At 46.3% G+C, this 14934-nt stretch overlaps 1 protein-coding gene across 1 annotated transcript in view; it reads right to left on the minus strand.

Annotated features, from left to right (window-relative positions):
* cat (catalase) overlaps positions 1 to 14934 on the minus strand; it is an 84204-nt gene that overhangs the window by 22776 nt on the left and 46494 nt on the right. The window contains exons 6-9 of the mRNA XM_072518842.1: positions 10774 to 10899; positions 9264 to 9455; positions 8354 to 8506; positions 354 to 492 (exon numbers count right to left, since the gene is read on the minus strand). Coding sequence (XP_072374943.1) covers positions 354 to 492; positions 8354 to 8506; positions 9264 to 9455; positions 10774 to 10899 — 610 coding nt within the window. The remainder of the gene's footprint in view (positions 1 to 353; positions 493 to 8353; positions 8507 to 9263; positions 9456 to 10773; positions 10900 to 14934) is intronic.

The following is a 14934-nucleotide window of genomic DNA, read 5'->3' on the forward strand; positions in this document are numbered from 1 at the left end:
TGCAGGGTGATGACACGTCATCACTCACCATCACTGCAGTGCCTCACACACCCGAGATTTTGTTGAACGGCCAAGCCACTTGGGGGGGATAAAAACATCGCCATTCATAACCAAGAGAATATTTGCTCCCAAGATGCCAATTGGATAGCAAAACCAGGCATCCCCAGCAGTTTACCTTCACAATTGAAATGGACCTGGAAAGTGCCTGTGGCACCACAGTCACAATCTGAAAGGCAGCCAGCTGCGTATTGGGAGACACGCTGTAGGATACGGTGTAAACTACTGGGCCTATAAAACAAAAAGGCCAAGTAGCATAAAAGCTGATCGTACCAGGGGAAGGTTGGGGTGCTTACCCTGGTTATCAGTTGAGCACATGGGTCCATCTCGCTGGTAGTTAGCTACACGACACTTAAATGGGCAGTTCACTGGAAGCTGAAGATAGTTAGAACCCAGGCGGTGCCTGTGAGTATCCGTATATGAAAACAGGCGCCCCTATAAAACAATTGGGAGATATTGAGTAACACACAGATCCCACAGCACTAATCAATGGATTTATACCCACCTTTTGTTGAAAACCTCCTTTTTTTCAAAAGTTTAAAATCTGGAATTCCTGAAAAGCAGGATGATTGCTTTCAGGAACAATGTGAATAAAGCCATCTCAGCACAACTGTCCATAATTTGCATTTCATTTAGTCAGCACCAAGAGATACAACTATAAATGTAGGTTAGGGAGCACCAATTATTTCTTTCATTCCTACTTTGTTAAGACCATAAGACATAGGAGCGGAAGTAAGGCCATTCGGCCCATCGAGTCCACTCCGCCATTCAATCATGGCTGATTTCGGAGTTCTCTCAGAATCCCCCCTTTCTCCCCACCCCCATCACATGCAAAGTTTGGAGATCTGGGGGGAGGGCGGCCTCGCGAGATCCAACCAGATCTCCACGACGTCACAATCTGGATGCCACCCTGGGACCCAGCCTTGCATAGTTAAAAGCCCTTAAAGCACTTTTAATTATGCTTGCGGAATATGGAACGGCCACCCAGCATCCAACAGCCTCACTAAGGAGACAGTAGCCAAGCACTGCTCAGAACTGGCCCCCACAAACTGCGACCAGGCGAAATGTCGTCCTGAACGCTTCCTGCAATGAGGAGCTCCGCTCACTGGAGCAGGAAATGACACAAAGTGCAGCATGGAGGGCGTTCCCCCCAGGAGCCGAAATGGCAGTTACATAGTGGGGTCATTCCCAGCGCTTGTAATCCCGCCCAGGACTCTGGTTATCTTTGGTTCGATTACACCCCACATCTTCCCATTAAAGCTGCAATAAATTGGTTTAAGTTTTAGCAGCATGATCCTGACCCTTTCTTCCTAATGCCAATTCATCTCATTCCCCTTGGACAACATAATCGAGGATCTTTCCTCTGCTTCCTGGAGCACACCCAATCTCAATCAGAAAGATCAAAAAGAAATTAAATCAGTTTCACCTCTTACACGAAGAAGTCTTTAGATGAGCACTTGGAAATGCCATAGCAAACAAAGCTACGGATCAAGTACTGCAAATGGGATTAGAATAGATAGGTGCTTGATCGCTGGCAGAGGTATGATGGGCCAAAGCTCCATGAGGGAATACTTTGTGGAGTACAGCATTACAGCTAAATGTAGTCAAGGAAACCCATGCTTTCAAAAAAGTCATGGTAGCAAGCTGACGACTGAAACAGAGCATATATAGGAACGTAATGAATTGAATCTGTGTGTGTAAAAGATTTTCGGGGGGTGGTGGGGGAATGAATGGATGGATGCATCAACAGAGCCACAGAATTACACAAAGCAGACTCGACCCATACTCTCTCATACCAATCTTCCAAACCAGCCACATCCCTGATCTGAATTACACCATTGTAAAAAAAGCAATATCTGTTGGTCTCTCTGAATGCACATGGTAGGGAAAGAAGAGAGCATTTTCTGGCAACTCGAGAGTGATTCAGCAACCGCGTTGCGCCCAACGTGGATCCGGGCCTGCCGGGAATTACTGGAAAGGCCAAAATAGAGATTCGCACTGGACACAAACAATTCTGTGATCCTGTCGGCCCACTCCAGAGGACGCCCAAAAATGCCGATATCATCAACTTTCATTTAGAACTTAAGAACATAAGAACTAGGAGCAGGAGTAGGCCATCTGGCCCCTCGAGCCTGCTCCGCCATTCAATGAGATCATAGCTGATCTTTTGTGGACTTAGCTCCACTTTCCGGCCCGAACACCATAACCCTTAACCCCTTTATTCTGCATTCATTTCAATCTCCCCGGCATCCTGGGAATTACCCAACAGGAAATCACACAGGTGTCGTTTAGTACTTTTCAAAAACTCGATGCTGATGTAATGGCTACTGAGGGGAAGCGAGTAGCTATTTCCATTTTCCAGCATGCAGCTCAAGGACACTGAAGCGGTTGCCCCAGTGGTCGGGAGGGGGACGACGACTCAGGGGCCTGAAGCATTCTAGTTCAGGGATCATCCTGGCCGTGGAGGCAGGGCTTTGCGTCTCTTGAGGCCTTCAATCCATCATTAAATATAACAAGTGTAACCACAGCTATAGCCTGTCTGTCCTACCAAACACTGACAGGACAGAGCTGCTTCTAACCTCAAATTCAATTTCACGCCCATTGTGACCAGCCTCCAGCTTCACAGCTGAAGGCTATTTCAAATGAAGAATTAGCCTGGTTAGTTGTGTGAGCACTTAACAGCTGTAGGTTGTGTTTGCTGCTTGCTCCTGCTTGTGGCTGCGTATGTCTGGAGGCTGCTGTTGCTATTTCCTTCCTCTTCTGTAGCTGGAAAGAACAATTTTTTTCTAAGATACTTGGGAGTCTGGAATAACAGGTTCAGGAGGATATACGAGTCGTGAAGGAAATCTGGTTTGAAACAAGATGACGCTGCGGGACCTGGTGCGCGACATGGATCCGAACGATGAAATGAGTTTGACGCTTGTCATGAGAATGTCGCTTTAAGAAATGTTTGGCTGCACATGTTACTGCAATGATGTCAGAGTGTGGGTGGAGCCGAGCTCTGGTTCTGCTTTTTAGTTTCACTTTGAGAAAAGCTCGTGTGTGTCTGTCTTTTTGGTTTTGTTTTTCAGTGTGTTGCAGCTGACGTCAGCAAAAGCAGCTGTACTGCTGATCTCTCTGCCATGAAGGACTATTTGTTAATCATTTGGTGAATTCAGAATTATAAATGTTTTCAGTATTGAATGTAAACCCTGATGTGCTTCTGTTTAAAGATTGTCAAGTCTTTTGGATATTAAAAGGACAGCTTAAAGGATTACTTAGTGTTGTATTCTTTGGGGGTTATCTTTGAATTAATGGTCGCTGAGATATTCACTGTTTGTTTTAAAAAGGTTAACTTGAGTTCATAGAATAAACACTGTTTTGTTTAAAAAAATACATTTCCATTTCTGCCGTACCACACCTGTAGAGTGGGCCGTGTGCTCCCCATACCACAATCTATTAAAAGTTGTGGGTCAGGTGACCACCATGATACACTTTGGGGTTCTCTAAACCCTGACCCATAACACGCTGGTGTGGGGAGTGTTGCATGTACCTGGCACGTCACCACGGGCTAAACATGCTGGGAGTCAAGGATGTTCACCTGCATCTCACCAGTGGAATATGCGGATGCCGGGATTTGGCTCCAGTGAGATTGGACCGTGTGGGAGAGGCTGCACAGCTGCGGCTCCCAGACGGAGAATGGCACTGATACATGAAACGCATTGATCAGATTGGGCAGGTCATTTCTACAACAAAGCTCTGGACATGATAACCCATTCTCAGGCTTATCCTCGGTTTCTGTGAGGGGTTATATGGTGTTTGGTTTTCTGTGTGAAAATTAGGTGATATAGCAATATGGAACAGGGACGTTTCCTGGTTGTTTAATGGTTAGTGTGATGTGGAAGGTTACATAGTCATTTTCAAATCTGTTACTGACGACCATTTAATAAACAAAATATTCTCAACTCTCAAGTGCCTCCTCAAGGGCACACGTGTCATGACTCAGAGGATGATTAGTGCACTGCATGTCCAGCAAACCTTGGGAGCCTGAACAGCGCGCCTGTACTCTTGGGAGTATCAGCATCATTGAGGAATCTTCGAGAATCAAACACTAAAGATCAGAACTTCTGTGCACTGTGGATCTTCGTATAACCAAAGGCTAAGCATGTGGATGAGTGGAGGTCAGCTGAGCACGGTTTACGGAGCCATTTTGGAAGAGAAGACACGATTGGAAGGGATCAAAGCAAAGTGAGAGGAAGAGATGGGAGAGGATATAGAGGGGTTCTGGGGTGAGGTGCTCCGGAGAGTGAATGCCTCCACCTCGTGTACGAGATTGGGGCTGATACAGCTGAAGGTGGTATATAGAGCACACCTCACCTATAGGGGTTGGATAGGGTGAGCCTTCTCCCGCGGATGGATATGGCTGGCACGAGGGGACATAGCTTTAAACTGAGGGGTAATAGATATAGGACAGAGGTCAGAGGTAGGTTCTTTACGCAAAGAGTAGTGAGGCCGTGGAATGCCCTACCTGCTACAGTAGTGAACTCGCCAACATTGAGGGCATTTAAAAGTTTATCGGATAAACATATGGATGATAATGGCATAGTGTAGGTTAGATGGCTTTTGTTTCGGTGCAACATCGTGGGCCGAAGGGCCTGTACTGCGCTGTATTGTTCTATGTTCTATGTTCTCACGAGGGGGAGGATGAGCCGATTTTTTGAAGGGGTAGAAGACTTGTGTGAACGTTGCGGGGGGGCCCCCGCAAATCACGTTCATATGTTTTGGTCCTGTCCAAAGCTGGAGGATTACTGGGAGGCAGTTTTTAGGGTAATCTCTAAAGTGGTGCACGTGAAACTGGACCCGGGCCCTCAGGAGGCCATATTCGGGGTGTCGGACCAATCGGGGTGGAAACGGATGCGGAGGCAGATGTTGTAGCCTTCACCTCGTTGATCGCCCAAAGGCGGATCCTGATGGGTTGGCGAGCAACCTCTCCACCCTGTGCCCTGGCGTGGTGGGGGGACCAGTTGGAATTCTTGACTCAGGTTAAGTTTGAACTGAGGGGAAGGATGGAGGGGTTCTACAATTCATGGGCATTATTCATTATGCACTTTTCAAGAACTGGATAACATCGAACATTAGTTGGGGGGGGGGGGGGGCAGGGGCTGTGTGTTCATGGTGACTATGGGTGATTCCTTTTTGTCATTTGTTTATGTGAACATGCAGGCTAATGTTTGGGGTTTGGAGAGAGGATGGGATCGTTGTTATTGATATGGGATTGACATATTCGTTACTGATTATTGTTTACTGTTGGCGGGTGTAAATTTGAGAGAAAATGTGAAAAAGGAGAATAAAATGTTTTGTTTTTTTTTAATTCCAAAAGCAACAAAAGGTACCTGCACGAACATTAATTCTGAAAGTCTTTACAGATGTGGCACAAAATGCACTTTCAGAAACTATTTAAAACACCAAACTAAGTACCATATAATTAGAGCCAATAGCAAGGAACCTGGCTCAGAAAGGGCTAAAGGTGAAATAGAAACAATAGTAGATCCAATATTTAACATAAAATCAGTGTGGCCACCAGTAAACAAAGGTAGTGGATAACTTAATGTATCCAGAGGTCAGATCAGTATAAATTAGAAGAATTTGAGAGGAGGGCGGTGGATGTTGTTTACACGGACTTCAGTAAAGCCTTTGACAAGGTGCCTCATGGCAGTCTGGTACAGAAGGTGAAGTTACATGGGATCAGAGTCAAGGTGGTAAGCTGGATACAGAACTGGCTCGGTTGCAGAAGGCAAAGGGTAGCAGTAGAAGGGTGGTTTTCTGAATGGAAGGTTGTGACTAATGGTGTTCCTCAGGGATCTGTGCTGGGGCCTCTATTGTTTGTAGTATACATAAACGATTTGGAGGAAAATGTAGCTGGTCTGATTAGTAAGTTTGCGGATGACACCAAGGTAGAGTGGCAGATAGTGTTGAGGATTGTCAGAAGATACAGCAGGACATAGACAGGATGGAGACTTGGGCAGAGAAATGGTAAATGGGAGTTTAGACATAGAACATACAGTACAGAAGGAGGCCATTTGGCCCATCGAGTCTGCACGACCCACTTAAGCCCTCACATCCACCCTATCCCCATAACCCAATAACCCCTCCTAACCACTAAGGGCAATTTATCATGGCCAATCCACCTAACCTGCCGTCTTTGGACTGTGGGAGGAAACCGGAGCACCCGGAGGGAACCCACGCAGACACGGGGAGAACGTGTAGACTCCGCACAGACAGTGACCTGGCGGGGAATCGAACCTGGGACCCTGGCACTGTGAAGTCACAGTGCTACCGTGCTGCCCGGACAAATGTGAGGTAATGCATTTTGGTAGGTCTAACATATAGGAGGGGAAATATACTGTAAATGGCAAAACCCTTAGGAATATAGAAAACCAGAGAGATCTGGGTGTACATGTCCACAGACCTTTGACAGTGGCAACACAAGTGGACAAGGTAGTCAAGAAAGCATACGGAATGCTTGCCTTCATTGGACGGGGCAGAGTATAAAAATTGGCAAGCCATGCTACAGTTGTATAGAACCTTGGTCCGGCTGCACTTGGAATATTGCGCACAATTCTGTTCACCACACTACCAGAAGGATGTGGAGGCTTTGGAGAGGGTGCAGAGGAAGTTTACCAGGATGTTGCCTGGTCTGGAGGGTTAGCTATGTGGAGAGCTGAATAGACTCGGACTGTTTTCATTAGAAAGACAGAGGTTGAGGGGTGACCTGATAGACGTCTACAAGATAATGAGGGGCATGGATAGAGTGGATGGGCAGGCACTCTTTCCCAGGGTGGAGGAGTCAGTCACCAGGGGGCATAGATTGAAGGTCCGTGGGGCAACGTTTAGAGGAGGATGTGCGAGACAGGTTTTTTACGCAGAGAGTGGTGAGAGCCTAGAACACGCTGCCAGGGGAGGTTGTGGAAGGAGATACATTAACAGCGTTCAAAAGGCATCTTGACAAGCACATGGATAGGATGGGTATCGAGGGATATGGCACAAGGAAGTGCGGAGGGTTTTGGCAAAGGTTGGTGTCTTAACCTGGTGCAGGCTTGGAGGGCCGAAGGGCCTGTTCCTGTGCTGTATTGTTCTTTGTCTTTGTCTCAAGATATTCAAATGATGGGGGTGGTGTACAGGAGAGATAAAAGGCTGAAGGACTGATGAACTATAGCTCCTGATCTCAGAAAGTGTGTGACTGGGAGAATTATATACAAGGGGTAAAAAGCCAGTTTCCTTCACAGAGAAATATTCCAATGCTCTGGGGACCTGGCTTCAAATCCCACCATGACAGATGGTGAAATTTGAAATCAATAAAAAAATCTGGAGTCTAATGATGACTACGAAACCATCGGCAATTGTTATAAAAACCCCATTGGGTTCACTATGTCCCCTTGGGAAGGGAAATCTGTCTTCAACTGTCCCAAAACGTGGAAGACAAAAAGTTTAGTTGAGACCTTATAGAGAGAGAAGAATAAAGGAAAATAAAGGCCCACCACTACTTCAATGAATACAGGGCATAGATAAAGCCAGTGCAAACAATGTGCAAGAATTTATTCATCAGTTGCAATCGCTTTCTAAATTGGGTAGACAAATCTGAGACTTGCTCAGTACATAACACGAGAATAAATGAAAGTGTTTTATTTTGCATCACTGATGGGCTGAATGGCTGCCTCATCTATGTCCATCTTGGGATCTGTGCAGACCAGCCCTACACCAGGCGACACATTTATCCACTGAGCCACCAGGAAAGCGGCCTGCTTCCGATATCCATTACAAGAGACATACAAAAATGTACATTCAAGCCTAAAGACACTCAAACACAATTCAGAATATTGCTACAGATGTTATGCCATCTGTACCATGCTACATCAATTCAACAAATTCCCGCAAATTGGTAACATTTGCAAGGCAGGAATTACTACCGATCACTAGTTTCCCCGAAGCCATTAAAAGTCAAAAACATAATCGTTCATGTATAGGAGACACATATAGGCCAGAATGAGAATGATCCCTTCCCTTGAGGACATTTGTGGACAGTTTAAAAAAAAAAAAGCTGCAACAGAAAGTTGTTTTTTTTGAATGGTTCATACCCCCCACCCACACCCAGACAAAGAAAAGTTGTTGGAACAACCCAAACTAGGATGCTCCCACTTGTTTCTGAATAGTCAGCTTCAGTAGCAGGCTTGAAACAGGTTTCCAACCTGACCAGGGAAAAGGGAAGTTTCACCGCTCTTTTATAAATCTTAAAAAGAGCCAATCTCTTTAACCGTACCTGTAGCATCTTGTCAGGACTAGGTTCAATGCCTGATGGCATGTTGCTGGGGTCAAAAGCCATTTGTTCCACATCTGTAAAATAATTGATTGGATTCTTGTTGAGGACCATCTGCCCCACCGGGATGAGTGGGAACTCCTTATGAGGCCAAACCTGGGATGAACGAGAAAGCTACTTTTAATTAAAAGTATATTGTTTAAATAGAAGACTGTTGTCCATCTTCACAACCCTTTTAAAGCTCCCATCAGATTCTTTAATGCTCAAGTCAAAAGTACTGCATATCCCTTTTCCGGAAATTCATCCAGCTCCATTTTTAAAACCCAAGTCTTTCCTGTTTGATCATTTTTCCAGGTTACTGGTACCACATCTCCATTATCTTTTTTCTAAAAACAAAGGTGGCTAAATTTCCTGACATTCTTAACATTATAGTGGATCCCTCAGGTCCTGCACTTATAGAAATTCCTCAAAGCCAAATTCTTCTTAATGATCTCTCCTATTGTCCCTCACCCCCCACAAGTTAGGCAATCTTTGATCATAACATTGCCGAAATGGAATTTCAAAAATCAGCAAGCAGGATTGCTCGGAAATCTTTGCATCATTAGGAAATTTGCCACGACTTTATACAAAACGAGTTTCTATTGATCTTCAAATGTTTTAAGTGGCGTTGCAATTTCAACAGTCTAATCTTGCCTCACAATGGTTTCATCCTGAAGGGATTGTCAATAGTTCAGTGCCAAATGTGCCCTGCAGCCAAGTCCATAAAACGTAGATTGGGGAAATGTATTCAATACTGCCCGCACCCAAAGTGTGCTCTCCTATTAGGAAAAAAACCACAGCCCGAGTGTCTCGTTTGGAGACTATTCTCTCTTTTAGGCATGCTCTTTGTAATCTGCAAAGCTCAGTAGCTGACCTTGGTCACATCAAAGGGGTTCCATCGATGCACTTGTGCTTCCTGAAAAGTCATGACTTGAATATAGAAACTCCAGGATGGGAAATTTCCAGTTGCAATGGCATTATAGAGATCACGAATAGAATAGTCGGGGTCATCAGAAGCCAGCTGACTAGCTGCTTCCACAGTAAGATTTTTGATACCTTGATTGGTCTGTGAAGAGACATTAATTAAAAATTGTCAATTCAAATAAAAACATAAGAACTAGAGCAAGAGTAGGCCATCTGGCCCTTCGAGCCTGCTCCGCCATTCAATGAGATCATGGCTGATCTTTTGTGGACTCAGCTCCACTTTTCCACCCAAACACCATAACCCTTTATTCTTCAAAAAACTATCTATCTTTATCTTGATATCTATTCCCTTACATGTTTCAAAAAAGATCCCCCCGCATCCTTCTAAATTCCAACGAGTACAGTCCCCAGTCTACTCAACCTCTCCTTGTAATCCAACCCCCTCAACTCTTGTGATTAACCTAGTGAATCTCCTCCGCACACCCTCCAGCGCCAGTACATCCTTTCTCAGGTAAGGAGACCAAAACTGAACACAATACTCCAGGTGTGGCCTCACTAACACCTTATACAGTTGCAGCATAACCTCCCTTGTCTTAAACTCCATCCCTCTAGCAATGAAGGACAAAACTCCATTCGCCTTCTTAATCACCTGTAATAATTACATGTATTTGCTTTAGGCTTTGGAACCTTGATAAATCATATTGTTGGTTTTTCATTTCCTCATAACTGCAGTCAATATGATGATAGCCAAGCTAAAATTATGACTATTTGTTTGCAAAGGGAGACATGATGTTTCAGGCCAGCAGCTCCCCACTTCTTAGCCAGGTTGGAAGTGCTATTATATCATTGCAAAGAGTCATTTTTGTCCAAAGCTCAGAGATATAGAATCATTACTGTGCAGAAGGAGGCCATTTGGCCCATTGAGCCTGCACCGACTCTTTCAAAGAACAACCTACCTAGGCCCAAAACCCACCCCATAACCAAATAACCCCACCTAACCCTTTGAGCACGAGGGATAATTTATCATGGCCAATCCATCTAACCTGCACATCTATGAACTGGGGGGAGGAAACCAACACAGACACGGGGAGAAAGTACAAACTCCACAGACAGTGACCCAAGACGGGAATCGAACCAGGGTCCCTAGTGTTGTGTTACAGCAATGCGAACCACTGTGCCACCGTAAATAGGGGGAGGCTGTCTGCTTTAGCCTCCCCCTAACCTCAACCTATTAACGTAGTATCGGTTGTGAAGGTTTGTGACAGATCTGCAGTTCATAGTCTTCAATCACAGAAAGGTTCGCATAAAATCTTACTAAACAAGTGGGCAACACAAACTGCATTTTGCATGACATTCATCTCAAGATCTCAATTCAATGCCTAAGAAATGAGCAATGGGAGCCTAAACCCTGACCTTCCTCACCCAATGTTAAAACTGCAAGCCAGAAAGTTTTACTGTACCTTGAAATGGAATTTGCAATACACGGCCTCTTGTCTGTCATTTACCATCTTGAAGGTATGAGACCCATAACCATTCATATGACGAAATCCGTCAGGAATTCCACGGTCACTATACAGGAAGCTGAGCTAGGAATTAAAAAAAATACAGAATCTAAAAACATATACAATGCGCACAATAGCAGATTGAGCAGCGACTCAACAGCAGGTCTCACACCCACCTTCATGACTGGCAGAGTGATTCAATAAAAACATTGAACAGCGTCACATGGAAATATTTAACCAGTCGAATGCAACTAAAAACGGACTGCTCATAATCTTGTTGAGATTGCAAAGACATGGAGAAGAACAGCAAACCTGAACAAAGTCAAGGGGTCAGTTCTTTTTTTTTTAAATTTTAGAGTACCCAATTCATTTTTTCAAATTAAGGGGCAATTTAGCGTGGTCTCATTTTTGGTCACCACCTACCTTGCACATTTTTGGGTTGTGGAGGCGAAACCCACAAACATGGGGAGAATGTGCAAACTCCACACGGACAGTGACCCAGAGCTGGGATCGAACCTGGGACCTCCGCGCCGTGAGGCCGCAGTGCTAACCCACTGCGCCACCATGCTGCCCTAAGGGGTCAGTTCTGAACACAGAATCAAGTGCAGCGATTTTTAATCATTCATGTGACGTGGGCATCACTGGCTAGGCTAGCATTTATTACCCATCCCCAATTACCCTTGAGAAGGTGTTGAACAGCATTCTTGAACCACTGCACTCATGTGGTGTAGGTACATCCATAGTGCTGTTAGGAAGGAGTTCCAGGACTTTGACCCAATAACAGTGAAGGAATGATGGTATATTTCCAAGTCAGGATGGCGAGTGGCTTGGAGGGGAACTTCCAGGTGGTGATACTCCCAGGTATCTGCTGCCATCCTTCTAGATGGCTGCAGTTGGGGGTCTGCAAGGTGTTGTCTAAAGGGAATTGGTTGAGTTCCTGCAGTGCATCTTGTCGGTGGTACAAACTGCTGCCAGTGTAGAGTTAAGTGCTGTCAATTTCCAGCTGACCACTTCAAAATCACTCAAGCGTGAATGAAGGGAGGAGTTTGGAATGCACTTAATTCTGTTTAAAGTGGGGTAGGACCTGTCAATCAAAGATGATGGCCTGGATTCTCCATTTGCGAGACTAAGTGCTGACACCGGGACTGAATCGAGAGAGTTCTACATTGACGAAAATGGTGCCGGTCCCGGAGCGATTCAGGACACATTAATGGGCTAGCACTAGCGCCACGTGGAACTAGTGCACTTCAAACCAACACCAGGGTCTTATTCGCCAGGGTTGGGACTGACATTGGAGAGCCTGACAGGCTACAGCCGGATGCAAGCACTCCACTCCCTTCACACACTCATTCCAGCCAAGATGACACAACCCTGAAGTGCAGCACGAGATTTGCAGGTGAGAAGCTGGAGTCATTGTTGAATGGCGTGGAGAAGAGGTAGGACACCTTGTTCAACAGGGAGGTGTAGCCATCTGGGATGGCCACTTACAAAGAAACATGAACATTTGCAAAATTTCAAGAGATATATGGCCCACTACAGACACTATCACTTAGTGGATTTCCAGGACACCTCCAGCAGGGACACATTACGGCCCCTGTGGATATTCAAATCGGTAACATTAGAACCAAGCACTCAAGTCAATTTAGTAGATTTACCCCAGACAGCAGAACACATCTTGGGGATAGATTTCATGAGCTCACACAACCTTTCTTTTGACCCCGTGAATAAGTGTGTGTGGAAAATGGCTAGAGCAGCACGATCCCCCGCCACGCTCACAGTAGGAGACTACGAACACAGGGTTAGCTCAGTGGGAGATTACTGGTTTGATCCATAAACCATTAAGAAACATGGACATTTGCAAAGACTCAAGGGAAATATGGCCAATACAAGATTCAGGCAGGCTCAGAGCCTAAATGTATATTTGTAAGCAGAGAACCAGACAGTATCGAAACCCCCAGCCGATCCATTCTAATGACCCATTTCCCCAAGACAAAGGACTGGTACTCAGGTAACCGATACAATTCCAGACACAGCGGCACCACTCCCTTCACCCAGGAAGCATAAACAGCCAAGGTCAATGACCAGTTAGGACACGCCCACCCATCAAGGTACCCGCCCCTTTATTGGTTCAGATCGAAGGCAGTGATCGAGAACTGCCAAATTATTGGGTCCAAACCTAAGGACTGCCCAAAAGAGAGTGAAACCTCCCAAGGATGAAGAGAGACACTGCCATGTGCTCGGTCTCTTTTGGACCTGGTGCTCCGGCAATGTCCATCTCCAACTGTAGCACCACGACCAGAAGCAAGTCAAAGTTCAACGCTCGCTACCAGGCAGATGAGCCTAGCTGAACCGCAGTTACTTCTCCAGACCCAGTAGATCCAGATTTGAACAAAGGCCACTTTTCCTCTGGCCTAAGCCGGGTGCCTGAAGTTAAGTACAGGTTGTCATAGTGTTAGGTGTAATTTAGCTCGTAGTGTTTATGTTGCATGTATAAGTTAATCTTGTGTGTAAATAAATATTATTGAACTTGAACTAACTGGTTGTTAGGTCTTTGATCAATATCCGGTTGAACCTTGTGGTGGTATCATTTGATACCTGGCAACTCTGAAAACTAATATCAATATCTAGACAAAAGGGCAACCTTATTGACTGCCATATTTATAGCGAGTAAATATAGCAACGTTATTGGCGACTCTGGACTTCCGGTGGCGTGGGCTAGCAGGGCGGTCACAGCAACAAGAGCTCCCGCCGGTGGCCGCGATTCACGGCGATTTCGGGGAAATCCCCGAGTCTTCACGCATTCCCTGGACTATCGTCGGCCTTTGGGGCCGTCACAAGCAGCCAGCTTTAAAACCGGAGAAGAACCCCGCACGGGTGTCGGGCGACGGGGACTGAGGCGCTGGGCCCGGCGCGGCGTTGAGGTCAGAGCAGCGGGGGCGGAGCTACGAGGAGGCTGAGGTGGCAGGCCCGAGGCCAGGGCACCATGTAGGGAGGGTGCTCCACGTCGGATGGCTCCCACCTAGGAGGAAGAAAGAAGGCTGAAGCCTGATCCCAGGGGAGCTCTGGGTGAATGCAGAGGAGAAAGAAAGAAGGTTTAAGGAAGTTTGGTAAAAGTTTTTTTTCCTCTCCTTTTTTTTTTCAAAAAAGAATAAGTCAGATTGATGAAGGACAGGAGGGTGAAGGGGGAGAGAGGAGAAAAGAAAGAAGATAAAAAACAATAAGCCGCTAAAGGTTGCGAAGAGCAGCGTCGAAGAAAGGAGGAAACGCGGGTTTGCCGCTGAAGGAGAAGACTAGCAGAAGTGTTGACAGGATGGCAGAAGCTGAACTGCAAGGCGGGGCCACACTACTTACGGTGGAGATGATGACCGAGGTGATGGTGGTGGAGCTGGAAAAACAGTTTGAGGCACATGGAGGCCTTGAGGAAAGAGACGGCGGTCATGTTGAGGTCATGGGTGGAGGAGGCAATCGGCCTGATGAGGGTGGAGGTGGCAAAGGCATCGGCCGAGGTGAGAGAGCAGGGCGAGAAGATGAAGGAGGTGGAGGAGGCAGTGTCACGACACAGCGACCAGGTCACCTTGATGGGGGACGAGCTGCGGAGGGTGGTGGAGGTTAAGAGAGGACTCCGAGCAAAGCTGGAAGACTTGGAAAACCGCTCAAGACGGCACAATGAGAATTGTGAGCTTCCCCGGAGGGACAGAGGGCCCAAGGCCAACGCAATACTTCGCTAAGAAGTTGGCAGAGCTGATGGGGGAGGGTGAGAGCCCCACCCTGCACAAGCTAGACCGAGCTCATCGGTCATTAAGGCCGAAGCCCAAAGTGAACGAGCCGCCAAGGGCAGTAATTATCTGCTTCCATAAGTTTTGCATGAAGGAGAAGGTATTAAGCTGGGTGAAGCAGAAGCGTGAGGTGCTGTGGGATGGTACTGCGGTTCGGATCTACCGGGACTTGACGGTGGAGTTGGCAAAACGACGAGCGGCGTTTGGGCGAGTGAAGGCGGCTTTGTACAAGGGGGTGCGATTTGGTGTGGTGTACCCGGCGAAGTTGAAAGTAACATATAACGCCAAAGACTTTTATTTTGAGACAGCGGAGGCGGCTGAGGCGTTCGTGAGGGCAGAAGGC

Source organism: Scyliorhinus torazame, chromosome 10 (assembly GCF_047496885.1).
Source record: "Scyliorhinus torazame isolate Kashiwa2021f chromosome 10, sScyTor2.1, whole genome shotgun sequence".
Classification (NCBI taxonomy): domain Eukaryota; kingdom Metazoa; phylum Chordata; class Chondrichthyes; order Carcharhiniformes; family Scyliorhinidae; genus Scyliorhinus; species Scyliorhinus torazame.